The following is a 21,218-nucleotide window of genomic DNA, read 5'->3' as shown; positions in this document are numbered from 1 at the left end:
GAAAGCTGACTGGGTCAATGGGGTAGCCGGCAAGGAAGGTTGCAATGAAGAAAGTGTAGAAAGTTAGCACCCAACCCTCCTAGAAGAATGAAATATTTTAGGAAATATTAAAAAGGCAGAATATTATATTTTCCCTAAAAGAGAAATAGAAACCTTAAGGGAGACAGAAACTCAGTGCTTCAGCACATTGAGAAGGACTGGGCCAGTCTATCTACAAAACAAAAACTCCAGGTAATGGGATTAAGACATGACCTCTAGGACAGTGGTGGGATTCACTTACCTTTGCTACTGGTTCGTAAATGTGAACACACTCACACGCGTGCTCACACCACCTGCACAAACGCACTGCCTTCTGTGCATGTGCAGAAGGTAGCACATTACGTCGGGGTGGGTGGGCGGAGCCTCCAGCAGCTGCCGCTGCTAGTTCGCCCAAACCGATAAGAACCAGCTGAATACCACCTCTGCTCCAAGACATAATAGGATTATTTAGCAGCAGGGCTCACTGCATTTAAAAATCACCTGGAGACATTGCATCACCCTCCAGGCTTCAACCAAACTTGATTCAGACAAACATGACCTCCCATGGCCCCATGAGAGTCTGACTACAGCCACTATAATACATTTCTTGCACAGGAACAGGAAGCTCAAGGGCAAGGCCCAAGAGAGGGTATAAATAACCCTCACTCTCCACTCCATGTGATCAGCTGCACCAGGTCCTGATGCTTGACGGTTCTGCTCCATTAGACCATCTTTCCAATCAGCCTCCACGTTCCCAGTGCCTTTCTCCCCATTTGGAACTGAACCAGGTGGATATTTCTTCCAACAGTAGGATATTGGATTTGAGATTTGGAGGATTTCCATGCAGAGAGGGGAAATCCTGCATGCTGAAGGAATGGACTTCAAATCTAGCAAATCACTAGCAAATGCCAGCATTTTGTAAGGTTCAAAACACTGGGATTTACTTGCATTTTCCTCTCATTTAAATTAAGGACTATTAGAATGTTTGAACTGAGTCCCAGCACAGAAGAGTGGTTTGGTTGAGTAGAAAGAGAAGTTTTGCTGAGCTCATCAAAGCAGTTTGATGAATGAAGAACATGTAAGATTGGACTTCATGGCCTTATGAGATGGCAATTGTATTAACTTCCTTTAAAATTAAATAATGGGGCCTGGTTGTTTGGAGAAGAGGGACTTTAGATTTACTTCTTCTAAATCCTGCCTTGATATTGCTCTAACTTCAGATAGTGAGCATGACTTCCTTTGTATGCAAAATTAATTCAACACTGATAATAGTTCCAGACTGCACCTGAAGGCAGCAGGCTAGCTGAGAAGGTAGAAATCAAAAGGGAGAGCGTATACATACCTCTACTTGCCAATACCTCCTCACTGCTTCCTGATGAAATCTCATCCATCTCTCTTTATCTAATGCTGGTCTGGAACTTTTCACACAAATAGCTTGTAGTTAGAGATGTTTCATTCTCTCTATGGACAGTATTTGCCTAAATTATTTTCATACTTTTTCTCATTTTAAGTGGCATCTACTTTGACTTCCCAAAATTGTAGCTAAAACTGAAATTGTTCTTTCTTCCTCTTTCTTTCCTCTTTCTTTCTCTTTGCATCCCTATGGGAATTTTCATACAGAAACCAGTTTCACATACCTGTTCTCAAACTCACAGTCATTTTGCTCATGTTCTTGCTCACTCTCCATGAGGCAAACAGAGCTCCTGTCAGCTGACCAGTGGAAGAGCACAAAAACCAGCAGCCAGTTAGCATTCTATCATCACTTCCTCTTCCTCCTTGCAAGAGGAGGAAAGCTGATCCCAATGAGTAGTAACTGTAAAACCCTTCAGTATGAAGCATCTCATGTCATCATGATACCTTTTTATTATAGCAATTTCTAGTTGCCAAGTGCAAGCAACTGATTATTGCATTAGGCAACACAGGAGTGGATTTCAGTTTACATTAATGACTAGGACTGGATCCTACAACAGATAGCAGTTGTAGAACTATAATTCATTTCAATTCCCAAGGCTTGGGAGTTTTTCCTTTTTTTCAAATTCTTGAAGAAGAAAGTGAGGGGCTTAAAACCTTCGGGGATTAAATAACTACAGCTTTCTTTCACTCAGCTGGACACACATTGTCCTTAAAACAAGAACAGGACCAAAGAAAAGTTTTCTCTTTTCCTCCCTCAGCTAGGATATTTAGGTTACTGGTGAGAAAATGTTGCTGTATCTTCAACTGCTCTGGAGAAATATTTAGGAAAGCTGTTTTTTACACTGCCATGTAAGAAAATGCAAAGTTTTCCTTCTGAGCTTACAGTAGTGCAGCTGTGTAGAAGTTATCTTCTCCAAAAATTAAAAGATTATACAGCTTCATCTGTAGAGTCCTTGGTGTATAATTTGTTCCAAATGCAACATTTGGACACAGTTTGGTCCAAGTACACTTTTTCAAGGACTTCATTTTATCCTGAGTTTTTTTAACTGGTATAATACAGGTAGTCCTCGACTTACAACCATTTGTTTAAGTGATGTTCAAAGAAACATCATTAATAAAAGTGACAATTTTTCTCATGACTGTCTCATGACCACCCCCTGGTCACATGATCATAATTCAGACTCTTGGCAGCTGACTTATACTTATGATGGTTGCAGTGTCCGGGATCATGTGATTACCTTTTGCAACCTTCTGACAAGCAAAGTCAATGGAGAAGCCAGAATCACTTAACAGCCATGTTACTAATTTAACAGCTGCGGTGATTCATCTAACCACTATGGCAAGAACGATCATAAAATAGGACAGAACTGTATTGTGATTGTAAGTCATGGACTATCTTCAGAGCCGAGGTGGCGCAGTGGTTAAATGCAGCACTGCAGGCTACTTCAGCTGACTGCAGTTCGGCTCTTCAAATCTCACCGGCTCAGGATTGACTCAGCCTTCCATCCTTCCGAGGTGGGTAAAATGAGGACCCAGATTGTTTGTTGAGGGCAATATGCTGACTCTGTAAACCGCTTAGAGAGGGCTGAAAGCCCTATGAAGCGGTAAATAAGTCTAACTGCTATTGCTATTGCTTTAATATGGCTGAAAAATATAACCACTGTGAATTATGAGATGTGGCAAAATATATAGATATAATTAAGCTGTGTCTTTAAATATTTTTGTAGCTAAAAATACTCACATAATTTATTTGCTTATCTTTAACCAACCCTTTTTCTTCTATGAAGTGTCAGGAAAGCTTCCAGCTTGCTGGAATTGTGCATCTAGCTCATACATATATATCATTATTACAGTCACTTCACCAGAATCCAACAGTGGAAGAAACAAAGTAAAACAGTTTGTGATTAAGTCACTGATATGATCGAAGTTGCCTGCTTTCCCAGACAGTGGAAACAGAACTTCCATTGTTCATAGAAATGGAATCAAACTGGCCTGATAATAACAACTATGCATAAAACAAATCAGAATTGCCTGAGTATTTTGTCAAATAGAGAATAATATTATAATATTCTTGCCTCATAAAAATACAGTCAGGCATGAACTCCTATCTAGCTCACTGGCTTCTTGTTCAAGTTCCATCCTTTTCAGTAGACTTCTCAATATTGCCTCAGACCTGCATCCCATCCCCCAGGTTCAGGAACCACCTACCTATATCAAAAGATCTTATTGACTGTATTCATACAAAACAAGTCACAATTGGCTTAGCTTGTTGGATGAACAAGCTGTTTTTTATACTTACAATTTAGTGCAGTGCTTCCCAATCTTAGCCATTTTAAAATGGTGTGGTTGGGTTATCCTAAGAGTTGAAATCCACATATCTTGGCTAAGATTGGGAAACACTAGTTTAGTGGATTGCATAAATGTAGAATCTAGACAAGTACAGTTCATTCAACAATGTGATTAACAACAATGAACCCAGCTATTATCTCCTGTCAGCAGCTAACTAGATTTAAAAACTCTCCCTGGCTTCAGGCAAATCTTTAAATAGTAAGTATAAGCTGTTTTACAAGCTCCATGTATTTATGGGAGTGGAGGAATGGATGGGAAGGAAAGGAATAATGCTTCTGTCACCAATCTGATTCTTCCCTCAAAAAAAAAAAAGAGCCATTGTCTTGTTGAATCAGAAATAGCTTCAAGTGATTCCTTTAGAAATTACACTGAAGCTCTGCCAATGAATAGGAATGTGAGGAGAGAGTGGCTGAATTTGCACATTATTATCAGTTTTGGGTATTTAACCATAATTAACTAAATAAGACATAATTGAGAGGGTTCATAAACCATACTAAAGTCAAGACCAAGCAATCTATTTAGAGCATGATGTAACTTATGAACCCAAATACTGCCTTGGCAAGCTCATTATAGTGATTTCCCTGTTTATTTGTGGTGTATCCATCATATGGTGTTCTGTGGCCTTCAACATGCTTACTTACCTGAACTCTTGGGCCCAAATAGATTTTCCATCATAGTTTTTCAAAAATGTCACAGTTTTAATAGTTTGAAAGTTCCTTATATCATACCTAGGATTACCAAGTGTTGTTGGTTTTTTGCCTAATAAAATTGGTGAAATTTTAGCCCTACATCGCTAAGCCAAGAAAATATTACATATGGGATGTCTGCCTATCAGGTATTCTTACAAGTTCATAATACGCTAATAAAGTTGGAAGACCCAAACGGTGGTAATAATGGAGGGGGGAGTCATTATCTATTCAATTTCTGTGTGCCACGTACTGTATCTGTTAAGAACACTAAAGCCTTCATAAGATTTGTGACCTTATTCTAAATATATTTCTTCATCATTCTCCCAGTCTTAACAACTGTGCTACTTATACCTATTCTAAAAATGTTTTTTGGGGGAAAGCAGTGACTCCTATGAAATCTTATGTATTTTTTTTTGCCAGTTAGGACTTTGTACATCTTTTAGTTCAATGAGCAGAATCATCAACATGCACTCTCCCTATCAGAAGCGGAAGAACAAATCATGACACTACATCCCATCCATTTGCTATGGAAACTATGTTTGGTTAAGTATCAAGTGTCTGGCTTTTACTCATGCACTTAGCCGGCAAGATCTATGTATTTATAACCTCGGCAGCCCTAAAGACTAAAACAGCAAAACAATTTCTTTTCAAGCCTTGAAGTTTATTTCAAAATCTGGCTTGAGCAATGATTATTGTTGGTTTTACAATGGACAGAAGAATGCAGTTTTTCCAGACGAATATGTGCCCAATAAGATTAATATTCTACATTAGATACAACAGAACAAAGAGTGATTAAGCAAAGCAAGAAAACCAATGTCAATGCTTAAGCAATCCAGTTCTGTATCAGTGTCTTGGCATTGTGAAAAAAATGAGATGACTTGAAAATAGATCACGGTTTGGGAGCCATATATATATATGGGTGTGTGTGTGTGTGTGTATTAGATTTTTTACAACCCCCGGTATGCCCAAATATGGGAGGAAGATTACTACTTCCATTCTCTGTCCTTCGACTCGTCACAAGAGACCATCCAGGCAGAAACCCAATATTTTTACTGTTGCCTTTTTGTTACATTTTGTTGTATTTGTGCTGATAAATAAATAAAGGGACTCGTCACAAGAAAAAAATAAGGGTATGGCTAGCTGATGAGAGCTAAATAGCTTGAAATAGATCTATACTAGTCTCCCTTTATTTATTTATCAGCACAAATACAACATATATATATCTAGGGATGGCACTGGCGCTAGCGCCGCATGGTGAGCAATGAGGATGGCCGAGGGACAGTTGAGGGATGGATGATAGCCCCCGCTGAACCTCCTGTCCACCCAGTGGCTGCCCGACAAGACGGGGCTGAGACGGAGGCCAGGGCCTAAAAGGGCGCGAAACTCCTTCGCCCAAAATGGCCGCCGCAACAGCGTGGAGGGAAGAGAGAGCGTGGGACGCGTGCGGCTGACACCGCTGGCCCCGCTCGCCTCTGCGGCAGGCTACCCAAACTATGGCCAGAAATGAAAGAACTACGGAGAAAACAATAAAATATGACCAGCGCAGTTTCGCTGCGTTCCTTAGAGCCGGGCCGCCGATCGCTGCGCCTGTAAAAGGCCAGCGGCAGGTTTCCGAAGCCGGCTGCAAACGCGCGGCCTGGAGAGCGCCACCCCTCCCTCACCGCCGGCCTCCCAGCCTCCGAGAGGCTTAAAAGCAGCAATCCAGGCTGCTCAGGGATGAAGGAGGAAAGAGAAAAAAGGAAAAGTAGTTTTAAAGGGAAAAGACAAGGTTGGAGAGTCCAAGCCAAGGAAAAGAAAGCCAAAAGCTGGAGCTTACAGAAAAACAATCCGATCGGGCTGGACTGAGAATTTTTTCTGGAGGACGTGACCATGCAAGGAGGCGTGGCCAGGGAAAAGACTTCTCAGTCCAGGGCAAGCAGACTGTAATAACCTCTACTTGGACTCTCCAAGCGGTGCACAGGAGAACAATCTGGTACCACAACACTCTTTTCTGTTGGAAACCCGAATTTTCATTTCACTTCACCCTGACTTCATCCTATCTCAGTGCTTGGGGGAAGAATATTCTCCAGAAGGATAAAAAGATGAGGGCCTGAACACACATAATGTAAAACCACATTTAAAACAATAAAAACTAACAAAAATAATCAAATAAATTAATATAGTACAATATAACAAAATCACCCCCCTACTTCCCCTGGTGACAGCAGATCAAACGAGCCATTTAATGGGCTCCATCCCACTCTGGGTTGCCCAGGCCTGCTGGCAGAACCAGAACCACAACCTTCTGGAAGAGTATTAGAGTAGGGGCCATTCTAATCTCTGGAGGAATATTGTACAAAGAGAGGGAGCCGCCACGGAGACCTTTCTTCTGGGTCCCACCAGGTGTATCTCCCTCGGGGATGGGACCTGCAACATTCCCTGCCTCCCCGCTCTGATGGGTCGGGTAGATGTGACCGGCAAGAGATGATCCCTCAAAAAACCTGGTCCCAAGCCATGAAAGGTTTTAAAGGTGACAACCAGCACCTTGAATTGCACCCAGAAGCAAATTGGCAGCCAATGCAGCTCCCACAGGAGAGGTGATATATGTACACACTGGCGTCTGCACACAACCATGCGAGCTGCTGCATTTTGCATCAACTGGAGCTTCCGGATGCTTTTCAAGGACAGCCCCATGAAGAGCTTGTTTCATGTATTGCCCCAAAAATCCAAATGAGTATCACCCTGTTGGACTTTTGCAGGGCTTTGAAAGCTTGGATGTTCCACAGGGAACTGGACCAAGAGGTTAAGTAAGCCCCACTGTCAAATTGCATTGAATTGAAGGACAAGTGTTTTTTGATTCCAGGCACGTTATTTTTTTTACATATTGTTTTTATGAATTTTATTGAATTATTTTAGCTCTGTATGCTGCCCAGTCACCTTTATGAGATGTGTGGCTATTCAAAGGCTGGATTCAGAAATGATGTTTTAGAGCTGACAGGCTCCATTATACCCAAAGGGATCTAGAAGGAGTGAGAAAAGAACAGGTAGGTGGTGAATAATTTTCACCACTTTTCCCTTTAGCCCCTTAGAATAGGACCCCAGAGGCACAACACTGTGAAACAGCATGATAGACAAAGTCTTTGGTTTGCAAAAGGAAAGAGCAATAGACAGAAAAAATATCTTCTTTTTTTTCTCTCCAGTAAGCATCTTGTGAGTGCAGTTCAACTTCACATTAAGCCGTTATCTGAAACTTGGCAAAATCCCAACACATAGAGGTCATTGTTCATCATTGTTCATCATAAAGGACCACTGGTATTCTTACTCTTAAAATCTACACTGCAATTATAAACTACATTTCACATCATAGAATGTGTTATTATACTGAGAAAAGGCAAAGATTTTGATGGTAAAGATTTGCTTGTGCAAAATGTGCTGCAAATGAAAAAAAAACTCTATACTGGTATAAAATAAATGAAATATTGGTGGAAAATGAAGTCTTACTTAAGCAAATGAAATTTGCTGCCCCCTGGTGTATCATCGTGTTAAAGAATGGGGACTAGTTTTCCCTCCTACAAATCTTCATACTTTGTTTGGATTAGTACATTTTATAACTATGTACATAGAAAAAATATTTGACATACAGGCCACTGAATTCTGTTAAAAGTTAACCAGAGAATATATTGACACAAATACACACACACACACACACACACACACACACACACACACACAAACACTCTCAGACTAATTTATATTTGCACCTTCAGGTTTTTTTCCACATATCCCGTCCCCTATTTATAAATTTTTCAATCATAATCCTTTTACTCATACTTTCTCAGGCATATTGATGTGATTGCTTTTAAAAGGGGCTTTAACAGGAGATGGTAAAAAGTACTGAAAATTATTTAATGGTACAAATGGATCATCTACAAGCGAATGTATAGATGAAAGGATTTCTCATCTCTGATTATGCAAATGTATTTGGCATTCTGTGTTTGTGAGATGAAATAAAATCTGATAAGTACAGTGTAGCAGCTGTAAGTCAGATAAAAAGATTAGGTAACATTGCCCCATCTAAGCTAAAATGCTGTAAGGATCACAAGATATCAAAACAAAATAGTATGTCACATGCAAGTGAATCTAATAACTTACAGATAATGCTAAAACATTTACAGATTCCCTAGTGCTACTCATTACAAAACTGTAATAGTTGGTTGTGAAGTAAGAATTCCTAAATGTTCAACTGGATGGGTGGGATGAATTTTCCTGTTGGCCACGTACACTGGGAAGTTTGAACTGTGCCCTGTATCAAAAGATAGGGATATTTACCATTAAGAGACTCCTAAAAATAAACAATAATGAATTGCCAAGAGGGATAATGGTGGGCAAATAATAATGCAATTATCAATGATCAAGAGAAATCTTGGAGTCATGCTTGATAAAAATGTCTATCATTAAAAAAAGATAGTGAAAGTAAAACTGCCCATGTTCACTTATATAAATCTGTGGTGTGAGAACATTTGGAATACTATCTATTTCTGATCTCCACACTTCAGTAATTATTGTAGAACAGGAAAAGAGCAAGCAAAGAACAATTCCTATAGAAGAAGAAAAATTATAGGTGGAAAGAAGGCAGGTAAGAAGGGATGCAATAGAGATACGTTAAGGAATTTTACATATAAGCAAAAACAAAGATTGATAATGATAGTTTTGAACTTCAACTCTAATCAGCTCTAGTCCAAAGTCAATGGATTATGAAAATTGCAAATCAAACTCTCAAAGATTAGTCTATATTCTTCTCAACCTATATTTATTCTTAAATCATCACCAAGAATCAGAACTTGGGAAAAGACTCTCCTAAGTGACTAATTTTTAATGGATAATATTACTAAAATCAACTCAAAACCAGAGGTGGGCTGCTTCCGGTTAGCACCGGTTCAGGCAAACCAGTAGTTAAGATTCCATGCAGTTAGCAAACCAGCAAATCCTACCACTGGCTAGCCCCCCCCCCTCGCTCATTTTTCGGACTGTTTTCAGGCAGTGTTTCAGGCCATTTTCAGGCCAAAAACAGCTCGGAAAATGGCCCAGAAATGGCCCCAAAACCAACCAAAAAGGGCCAAAAAATGGCCAAAAAGTGGGCAGGGGCATGGCTAGCTAGTGGTGCGATTTGCCGGCTGAATCCTACCTCTGCCTTTGAGGCGAGTGGCTGGGAGGCAGGCTGGGTGTGATGAGTGATGTCACCCACCTAGTCACATGACCAACCGGCCATGCCTACCCAGCCAGAGAATGGTTGTTAAGTTATTCAAGTTCCACCACTCCTCAAGACCCCCTTAATTCTCAGATGTGTTACAAAATACAGATAGTCCTTGATTTATAGCACTTCATTTAGTGACTGTTCAGTTACAACAGCACTGAAAAAGTGACATGATCATTTTTCACAGTTATGACTAGTGCAACCAGTGTCATGTGATCAAAATTTGGATGTTTGGCAACTGACTCATATTTATGATAGTTGCAGTGTCACATGATCACCTTTTGTAAACCTTCTGCCAAGCAAAGTCAACAGGGAAGCCAGATTCACTTAACAACCATGTTATTAATTTAACTACAGATTCACTTAACAACAGTGGCAAGAAAAGTCGTAAAATGGAGCAAAACTCACTTAACAAATATCTCAACTTAGCAACAGAAATTTTCAGCTCAGCTGTGGTCATAAGTCGAGGACACACAGCTTATTCCAAATAGGGAGGGGAAAGCACAGAACCTGGGAATAATACACTAAGGCTTCCTCATCCTGGAGGTTCACCCAAAGTGAATGCAAAGTTCAATGGGGGGTGATGGGTTTCCTGGTAGCTCTACTGCCATTCCCTTTTCAACAACCATAACTGAAGCTGAAAAACAAAATCCGATGACCGCGAGACAGCAGCTAAGGGAGTCTGCAGTGGCAGTTTTTTGCTACTCCGACATGGTGACCCACTCGCCACTCCGGCTGCTATGGACTGGAGGGAGCGGGAGTCGAAATCCACCATATCATCGTATATCATTGTACTGCAAACCAGGGGATACAAAACCTTTGCCAGACCAATTCTCGAATACAGCTCATCTGCCTGGAATCCACACTGTATAATGGGCATTAATACAATTGAGTGGGTCCAGAAGTATTTCACGAGAAAAGTACTCCACTCCTCTGCTCACAATATGCCACCAGGCTTGAAATGTTGGACCTGGGCAACCTAGAACTACGGCGACTAAGGTCTGACCAAAGCGTAGTACATAAAACTATCTGTTACAATATCCTATCTGTAAATGACTACTTCGGCTTCAACCACAATAATACACGAGCAAACAACAGATACAAACTTAAAGTAAACCGCTCCAAACTCGACTGCAGAAAACACGACTTCAGCAAGAGTGGTCAATACCTGGAAACTCTGTGATTTCATCCCCAAACCCCCACAACTTTCACCTTAGACGGTCTCCTGTCGACCTCACCCCATTCCTAAGAGGTCTGTAAGGGGCGTGCATAAGCGCACCAATGTGCCTACCATCCCTGTCCCAATGTCCCATCTATTAGTACTCATTTCTTATGTATATACTTATACCTGCCTATACTTATATGTTTATATGTTACATTTATATTTCTACTTGTTTTCTCATACATGCTTGACAAATAAAATAAAATAAAATAAAATATCGTCCGCCCCGCTTTTGCGCATTCCTCACAACTGACGCGATCAGCCCAGGCCGACCTAGAAGCGAGACGCTCAGTCCGCCAGTCGAGGAAGCCAATGGCCATCCCGGGTTTCGTTTCCATGCCAACCACGCGCGGGAGCGTCTCAGCCTTATTCTCTCTCTTCCCCCACGCCCCTCGCCCCCAGTACAGGAGAGCAAATCGCGCCGAAACCGAGAAAGGTCCCCCCGCTGGGTCGAGCGCACAGGAAATAACGCCACAAAACTCGACGAGACCCTTTTCTCAGCCGTATTAATTTCCCGGGCCTGCCGCTCTGGGATCTTTTCTCTCTGGCTGGAGCCAAAACTAAGGCGTGGAAGCGAGCGACGATGTTCGGGCTGGGATTTGCTGTCTCGGAGGGCTGTCTTGCGCGTTCCCGGACAGCGCGGAAGACTTCTGCCTAGGGGAGGACGGCAGCAAAGCAACCAAACAGTGAGAAAAGCGAGCCAGCCTTTTCTGGTTTACGGTAGCGGCAGCAATAACCTGCTCCTTCACGCCTCAGTCTTTTTAGGGAGGCAGCCAGGCGGACAGCCTTATACGACGGCGGCCAAGAAGGACCATTTTCTGCGCTGAACGTGACAGAGAGCGCGTGGCCAGCCCGTCGGTTTTTGCGCATGGTCCCAGGAGGCGCGAATCTTTGTCCCGGTGCTCGAGCCATGTCCGTCAGCGAGATGTTTATCTCCTTACAGGGGGTGCTCACCGCCGACCAGGATATCCGAGAGGTAAGAGCAGGGGGGAGGGGAGGCCCTGGGGCGCCCCATCCAAGGCACTGGAACTGTAACTCCCAGGATTCCCGGCCGTTGCTGGGAATTTTGGGGATTGTAGTCCTTACCAGTCCGGAGAAGGGGCGTAAGATGGGTAATGGGTGAAATACTGGTTGAAAGGAAAAAAGGAGAACGGGCTTTTGTTGCCCTTCCTGCACGCACACACGCACCTACCAACCCCATATCTACCTATGTTGCATGGATTTGCTCCGTAGTGAATAATCATGGTCTAAACCAGTATATCCTAAACTGTGGCCCGGGGGCCTTTTGGGGGTTCCTCAAGTGCATCTCGGGAATCTACAAAATCAAAACGATTTGCCAGATATTGAAGTTAATTTGCAAACATTTAAAATGTTTTCATTCTAAAACAAAACAAAAATACGATTTTCTTCATGAAAATATTTGTTTAGGTGTAATGTTGTTTTTTACATGATGCAATGAACAAATATTCTGCAAATGCATCCATTTTAAGTTTTAGTATAGTAAACATTGATAGGGTCTTCCATAATTTTTAGAAGTTGGAAGGGGCCTTGAGAAAAAAAAATAGTTGTAAGAAACACTAAAATAAATCTGCATTTATATTGCAGTCTTGACTTATAATCATAGTGTATATTACATTACCATAATTGAACCCAGTTGTAAGTTTGTAGATTGTACATTGAGGCATCATGTGATTAGGCCTGCTTTTATGACATATTTGCAGCAATCCTTAAGTGAATCTATTTCCCAAATAGGAAATAGATTTTCTGGCTTTTTTTGCCAGAAACAAGCCAAAAATAAAATAAAATCAGTCACATGACCTCAGGATACTGCAAATAACCAGAAAGGTGAGCTGGTTGACAAATATCCAAAATGCAATCACATGACCTGGGAAGCTGTCATAACTTTAAAAATGGATTATAAGTAGCTCTGGGGATGTCCCTTGTAATTTTGAAGGGTCTTTTATTACCTGTCATGAATCAAAGACTATTTGTCAAAGGAAGGGAAAGCAGAGAAGAAGCAGATGTTTTAATTATGTTTTGATGAAGAGGAAAATCTGGTGTATTCTACATCTCTCATTCAGCATAACTGTTAACAATAAGGGTCTTGTTTGCCTTGGGTTGCCTTCTCATTTTAGGGTTTTTTTCCCTTCAAAGAAAGTGATGATGTAACTGATATAACTCATCTTCAGGGCAATCTACTTGCAAATTTTAATCAATCTTTTGCAGATAATGAATTATAAATGTTTCTGATCCCTTTGCAGGGTTCCCAGTTTCATTAGCTCAGTTATTCTAAAAGCATTATGGCTTTTTCCTGTCAGCTCCATATAATAATATTTGTATTTGTATTATAATACAAATGCTGTTAAGAGATTCCAAATTACTCTAGCTTGTGGATAAACAGGAAAATATACCTAATATGTTGAAGCTAAACTGTACAGAACAACATCTGACTCAAGTAACTGCAGCCCCTATTTCTTTAATAACATGTTACATCCACTTGGAATTTTTAAGTGGTCTTAGATCACAAGTGAGTGTACCACATTTCTGTAGTCCAATAGTATTCATTAGGCAAAATTTTACAAAAAGTAGTGGGGAAGAAGCAAGAAAGTTAAAACACAGTTTGAAGACTTTTTTCCATAGACATTTTTTATGAAAAGTGTTTTCTCTCGGTGGAAATCATAAAGCCCATGAACCCCAACCTTATGTTTTCTAGTAGACAATGTACATAGGCATCTTAAACTTAGCAAATAGCAAAAATAAAGAACCTCAACAATGAAGATAGAAAGTAGTATTGCAGTGTTGGTTGATGCAATAGATACAAAGATAGATTTTATCATATTACAGATAGTCCTCAGTTACCAACTGCTTCATTTAGCAACTGTTTGAAGTTACATCTATAAAAATAGCTTTGCAACTAATCCACACACTTATAACTGTCACAGCATCCTGCAATCACATAATTGCCATACAGGCATTTTGCAACCAACATGCATTTAGGACCATCACAGCGTCGCATGAGCGCCATTCGTGATCCACAGTAATGTGATATTTTGCTTAACAACCAAATGGGGATTGAATTGTAATCCCATTGCAGTTATGTAATGTTTTGCTTAGTGGTTGCAGCACTTAGGATGGAGTTGCTGGTCACTAAGCAAGGACTACCTGTACCAGTATTGAAGGCAAGTGGATCCTCAAAATGTATTAGGCCTCTAAAAGTAAATCCTTTTCCTGTTGGAATAAGAAAATCAAATCATGTTAATAGATTTTGAAGGCACCCAGAATTGGATGTGGGGGGGGGGGGGTAGATGTCTAAATTCCCATATCCCATAAGGGCTACAGCTGAGGTCTTTTATAACATGATTAGAAGTATAAGCCAAAATGTAACTTATTATGTATGTACTCATCTGGAAATCTCAAGTCCAAGAATTTGTGTTGCATCTTCAAAGTGATTGGATTGCTTATGGTAAACCAGGTTTGGCCGTAATATTAGGGAAAAAAGTCAAAATGACATTAGTCTTGTTTGAAAATGTTTTTGTTTTTAACAATCTTGCTCAGAGATTTTTTTTCTTTTTAATCAAATACAGGAAATTAGGAAAGTTGTTCAGGGTCTGGAGCAAACTGCCCGGGAAATTTTGACTGTGCTTCAAGGAGTCCACCAGGGTTCTGGATTTCAAGACAGTAAGTCCAGCTTTGTTTGTTGTATTCAGTATATCACACTGTTGGGAAACAATTGAAAATGTATCGATCCTACCAGGTAAGGTGGGGAATATATTTTCTTAGTCAGAATGATATATGCATTTGTTTGTCAGAAATATGAGGATCTATCTAAAGTAATACAGTTTAGGTATTTAGCCAGTCAATAATTACTTTTTTTTAGCAGAGAGTTGAATATCTGATATATCATTTTTTAATGGTGTGGTAGCAAAATGTTTCTTAAGCCTTGAAAATTTAGGACAAGAATGAGCAGGCTGCATTTGGTTCCCAATCCTTTTCTTGTAGTGTCCTGAATTGTGCAGCTGAATTTCAATGGCCAATCCCCAAGAAAGAAAAGTATGATTTTTTTCCTGATCATTTTTGGCAAAAAAAAATATTTTCAAGGTGTGTTAAAGTTCTTTTAGAATGAATATACCAATGTGCATATGAACAAAGGGAATACATCTTAAAAACGCCTTCTTCAGAAATCCTACTCGGCCACTTTGGTGTGTCAGCATGTGCCTGCTGTGGTCCTTAGCCACTAAAAAGAGACAGAAAGAGGGAAAAAAAATAGGCTGCCTGTTGCAGAAGGTTTATTTTCCCAGCTTAAGACATAAAAGGGCTAGATCAAAATTATAGTAATCACAAATTTGTTTTGTTTATTTGGGAATGACTACTTTAATCTGAATCAATTTCTTTTAATTCTGAATTTGTTTTGTTTTTTCACAGCTCATACATTTATACTTGAATTTTTTTTTTTTTTTTATTGACATTTGTAGGCCGCCCTTTTCCCTGAGGGGACTCAGGGCGGCTCACATAAAATCGGGGAAGGGGAAATACAGACAATAACAAAGACACATATAATAAAAAAACAGTAACCAACATGCATTCATCATTCGGGAGGGGCAACTATCTTCATCCCCAGGCCTGACGGGCTAGCCAATTCTTCAAGGCTGTGCGGAAGGCCTGGACGGTGGTGAGGGCACGAATCTCCACGGGGAGTTCGTTCCAAAGGGTCGGGGCGACTACTGAGAAGGCCCTCCTCCTTGTAGTTGCCAGCCGACACTGGCTGGCCGATGGAATACGGAGGAGGCCCAATCTGTGTGATCTTATTGGTCGCAGGGAGGTAATTGGCAGAAGGCGGTCTCTCAAGTATCCAGATCCACTACCATGTAGGGCTTTATGGGTGATTAACAGCACCTTGAAGCGCATCCGGAAATCGACAGGTAGCCAGCGCAGCTCGCGGAGGATAGGTGTAATGTGGGTGAACCGCGGTGCACCCACAATCGCTCGCGCGGCTGCGTTCTGTACCAGCTGAAGACGCCGGATGCTCTTCAAGGGCAGCCCCATGTAGAGCACATTGCAGTATTCCAGCCTAGAGGTCACGAGGGCCCGAGTGACTGTTGTGAGTGCCTCCCGATTCAGGTAGGGTCGCAACTGGCGCACCAGGCGTACCTGGGCGAATGCCCCCCTAGCCACAGCCGTCAAATGGTGGTCGAATGATAGCTGTGGATCTAGGAGGACTCCCAAGTTGCGGACCCTCTCTGAGGGGTATAGAGTTTGACCCCCCAGCCTGAGAGATGGAATATTGGTGGAATCCTTGGGAGGGAAACACAACAGCCACTCGGTCTTTTCTGGGTTGAGCACAAGCTTGTTAGCCCTCATCCAGTCCATAACCGCCTCCAGGCCCCGGTTCATCACGTCTGCCGCTTCATTGAGTTGGCACGGGGCGGACAGATACAGTTGAGTATCGTCCGCATATTGATGGTATTTGATCCCGTGCCTGCGGATGATCTCTCCCAGCGGTTTCATGTAGATGTTGAATAGTAGGGGGGATAAGACCGAACCCTGAGGCACCCCATATGTTAGGGGCCTAGGGGACGATCTCTGCCCCCCCACTAACACCGACTGCGACCTGTCCGAGAGGTAGGAAGAGAACCACCGCAGCACGGTGCCTCCCACCCCCACCTCCCGCAGTCGTCGCAGAAGGATACCATGGTCGATGGTATCGAAAGCCGCTGAGAGGTCAAGGAGAACCAGGATGGAGGAATGTCCTCCATCTCTGGCTCTCCAGAGATCATCGGTCAATGCGACCAAAGCGGTTTCAGTGCTGTAACCGGGTCTGAAGCCTGACTGGAAGGGGTCGAGATAGTTTGCTTCCTCCAAGGACCGCTGGAGCTGAAAGGCCACCACCTTCTCAACTACCTTCCCAAGAAAGGGAAGGTTGGAGACTGGACGATAGTTATTAAGGACAGCTGGATCCAAAGATGGCTTCTTTAGGAGGGGTCTCACCACCGCCGCTTTCAGTGCGGCGGGGAAGTTCCCCTCCCGAAGAGAGGCGGTCACGACCGCCTGGATCCAGCCTCGTGTCACCTCACTGCTGCTGGTAACCAGCCATGAGGGACACGGGTCCAGTACGCAGGTGGAGGCACTCACAGCCCTCATGGCCTTGTCCACATCCCCGGGGGTAACATCCTGAAACTCAACCCAGAGATGTTCCATCTGATCCTCTTGTGCCTCGGCTGGAACTGCAGGGGTGGAGTCCAAGTCCGACCGAAACCGAGCAATTTTGTCCGCTAAGAATTGGGCATAATCCTCAGCTCTGCCCTGCAAGGGTTCCCCCGCCTCCCTTTTATTTAATAGGGAGCGGGTTATCTTAAACAGGGCGGCTGGGCGGGACTCAGCGGACGCAACCAAGGTGGCTATGTGGGATCTTTTCGCTGCCCTAAGCGCTCTGGTGTATTCCTTGGTGCAGGTGGTTACCATTGCTCGGTTCGATTCGGACTTATTGGACCTCCATCGGTGCTCTAGGCATCTCCTCCGGCGCTTCATCTCCCGGAGTTCCTCGGTGAACCAAGGGGGTCTCCGGGATCCGCCGCCTCGGAGGGGCCGTAGTGGCGCAATCCGGTCGAGGGCCTCTGATGCTGCCGAATGCCAGGCAGCAGCCAAAGTCTCTACCGGATTGTGGGCGAAAGAATCAGGAATGACCCCAAGTTCCGTCTGGAACCTTAATGGTTCCATGAGTCGCCTGGGGCGGAACCACCTGGTCGGTTCCTCCTCCCTACAGTGGGGGTTTGGCCTCCGGAAGTCGAGCCTCAGTAGGCAGTGGTCTGACCACGACAGGGGTATGATGTCGTTACCCCTCAGACCAAGATCACAAATCCACTGCTCCGAGAGGAATACGAGGTCGAGCGTGTGCCCCGCCGAATGGGTCGGGCCCCGGATTACTTGGGTCAAGCCCATGGCTGTCATGGAAGCCATGAACTCCTGCGCCCCGTCAGAGTTTTCACCGAGCGACGGCAAATTAAAGTCCCCCAGGACCATCAACCTAGGGAACTCAATTGCCAGCTCGGCTACCGACTCGAGGAGCGAGGGGAGGGCTGCTGCAACGCTGTTGGGAGGCAGGTACGTTAACAGCAGACCCACTTGACCCTTGAGGTCCAACTTTATCAGCAGAGACTCACACCCGACAAGCTCCGGAGCAGGGACCCTACGAGGAACTAACGACTCCCGGATAACAACGGCCACACCCCCACCCCTTCCCTGGGCTCTCGGCTGGTGTAGCACCTGAAATCCTTCTGGGCACAGCTCTACAAGGGGGACTCCTCCCTCTGGGCCCAGCCAGGTTTCAGTAATACATGCCAGGTCTGCCCTCTCGTCTAAAATTAAGTCCCGGACGAGAGGAGCTTTGTGTACTACAGACCTGGCATTTAGCGACAGCAGCCTGAGTCCAGGGTCCTGATCACTTGAAGCCATAACAATTTCAGTACCTTTTTTTAACTTGCTATTTTCTTTTAATTTCAGTACCAAAGAAATGTCAGAAGGCTCGAGAACACTTTAATACTGTTAAAATACATCTGGCTTCTCTGAAAACAAAGTTTCCTGCAGATCAATATTACAGGTTAGTGAATTCCTCCCTTCCCTCAGTACACATTTGACACAATAGATTTCAAAAGGAAAAAAAAATGATTTGGTAAAAGATAGAATTATTGTTAGAGGGAGCTAATTCTAAACAATTATTTGCTGTATTAATCCTTAGTGGGGGTTTTGTTTGTTTGTTAAATAGTTAATGACTTGTTGTGCAAGTAGTTGTATTTGAGAAATTGTTGGAGGGTTTTTAAATAACTAAAATAATTTGGCATTCTGGAGCCAATCATACTATCTAACTCGTTGCATCACAGAGTGTGTTGACCTTCAATAGAAGAGCAATACATATTTTTCTATTGATGTTTGGTTATACAACCATTGAAACATTGTAAACATGACCCTGGTTATCATTAAAAATGCTCATAAAATGCCTAGATTTCAATCAGGTGGTTTTCCATACAGATTTCATGAACATTGGAGGTTTGTGCTCCAACGATTGGTGTTCTTAGCAGCATTTGTTGTCTATCTGGAAACAGAAACCTTGGTGACACGGGAAGCTGTTACTGAAATTCTTGGAAGTAAGTTAATAAGAAGGCTTGGAGAAAGTCTTGACATGTTTGTTAATTGCTAAAATAGTTTGCCTAATTATTTTTGAATTCATGTACATTCCCTTTCTTTTCAGTTGAAGCTGATAGAGAAAAAGGCTTTCATCTGGACATTGAGGATTATCTTTCTGGAGTATTGACTCTTGCAAGTGAGCTGGTATGTAGAATATTATACAGCTAAATTTCTCATCTAATTGAATTGAATAGAAGGAAATGGCAAGTTAATGCATGGATAAAGTTAGTTTGGTTTCTTCTGACTGGGTTATTCTCGTTGGATGAGGCAATCTCAAATGTTCGCTAAAAAGTTCTGGGAAGTGTAAAATCTCTATTTAGAGGACAGCAGGTGAAGATTGTGCACCTAAATGGCATTATTTATTTATTTGTTGGCTGAGTGATTAAAGTTTGTTAGCCTTTCCTATTGTCTGATGGGCAAGATTTTAATTAGTGCAAGTTTTTAAATAAAAGGCTTTTGAGATTGGGGATTCATCTAAGGCTACATCACCCAACATAGGTACTTTCCAAACATCTGGATTTCAAGTTCATGCTTTCTGAAAATAATCAGGTTGTATTTGTATCCTATTAACATACAGGAATTATAATGGAACACCAGTGAGTCGTAACAGGCTTCATTCTGTGTTTTATTTAATAGTCTAGGTTAGCCGTGAACAGTGTGACATCTGGGGACTATTCTCGGCCACTTCGCATCTCTGTTTTCATCAATGAGCTGGATTCAGGATTCCGCCTGCTCAATTTGAAAAATGATTCCCTGAGGAAACGCTACGATGGCCTCAAGTATGACGTCAAGAAAATAGAAGAGGTGGTTTACGACTTGTCAATCAGAGGACTCAGCAAAACAGCAACCGGAGGTGCTGGTGAGGAGAAATAGAAAAGGCCTCACTGAACTGGATTCATGATCACCTCAGTAATGTGGCCAATGAAAGAGAAGCTTTAACTGAGCTCTCTAGCAGTAATGTAGAACAACCACAAGCTGCAAACTGTTTTCCTCCATCTGAACGCTTAGTATACATCTGACTTGAAAACCGTTCTGTAAATCCCCCATTAGGAGACTGTGTTTGCAGTATAAGTTACTGATATAAACTGTATTTGTGAATTATGACCTTTATTGTCTAATTGTTCTGCAGTCCCAAACATGGTAATCCTTTGTTATTGTATCTTAGTATCAGGCTGAGCTGATTCTTTCTGGACCTCTCCATAATTCACATTTAGTACAACGAATGCTCATTTTAAAAGGAGCACTTGTGTAAATATGTTTATCATTAGAATAAAACCAGAATGCTTCATTTCCTATTCTTGTTAGATTGTGAGATTTCAGATGTAATGTAGTCGGTTGAATAAGTAAACACGTTAGGAATTTATTTCTAAATGATCATTATATAGTACAGAGAGTCTGTATTCTGAAATAAGCGGATTCTTAAACTTTGGAAAGAACTGTAAACCATTCATAATACATTTATATGCATATTCTTAGTCTATATATCCAGTTTTTCTTTTTTTTAAAAAGTTGAGAACATGAAAATGTGTTTGTGGTTTAGTGAAGGGCAAAGGGGGGGATATGCAATTACATTACTTAGAATCTGCACTTGAGTCAGATAGTGATCCATTCAATTTAAAATAAAGTTCTAAGTAGATATTTAGCAAATAGTGTAGAGAACAATGTCAGCTAAATCCTAATTACCTGAATACAGGTTGTTTTCATTCAACTCATTTCCAGCAAACAAGATCACAGCCTTAGAACAGTAAGATGCAGATGTTAAGCAAACTGACTTTTTATGGCCACTTATGGTTTCCTCTCCTATGTTAATATTAGATTGTCATCTTCCCTATCATTCAGGCAAAAACTACATACTGTTTCTGAAATGTATAACGACATGTTTATGTTTGACCCTTTTGCATACACAATGTTTTATCTCATTCTTTTTCCATTATTCATGTTTTTTTTTTGAGAGATTATTTTCCAAAGAATAAAAATATATACTTTATAATTCGTATAAGCATCCTTGTTTATAATTTTTTTCCTTGTTCTGGTTGCTGTTTTTGAAATGTTCAATGGGAAGCAAATATTTCCTTTATTAAAGTTGTTAAATAAAAATAAAAAGACATTTTTTAAA

General features: G+C 41.9%; 1 protein-coding gene across 1 annotated transcript; it reads left to right on the top strand.

Annotated features, from left to right (window-relative positions):
• Nucleotides 1–11,379: 11,379 nt before the first annotated feature.
• Nucleotides 11,380–21,218, top strand: TSN (translin). The gene is made up of 6 exons (XM_014053933.2): nt 11,380–11,900; nt 14,509–14,602; nt 18,422–18,518; nt 18,947–19,062; nt 19,167–19,246; nt 19,739–21,218. Exons 1-6 carry the CDS (start codon nt 11,793–11,795, stop codon nt 19,973–19,975), a joined length of 732 nt encoding a protein of 243 aa, XP_013909408.1. The 5' UTR covers nt 11,380–11,792; the 3' UTR covers nt 19,976–21,218.

Source organism: Thamnophis sirtalis, unplaced genomic scaffold (genome assembly GCF_051295495.1).
Source record: "Thamnophis sirtalis isolate CommonGarterSnake01/CBP01778 unplaced genomic scaffold, rThaSir2_p1.2 scaffold_1, whole genome shotgun sequence".
NCBI lineage: Eukaryota > Metazoa > Chordata > Lepidosauria > Squamata > Natricidae > Thamnophis > Thamnophis sirtalis.
Note: the sequence above shows the minus strand (reverse complement) of the source record. Positions and strands in the feature narration are given on the sequence as shown.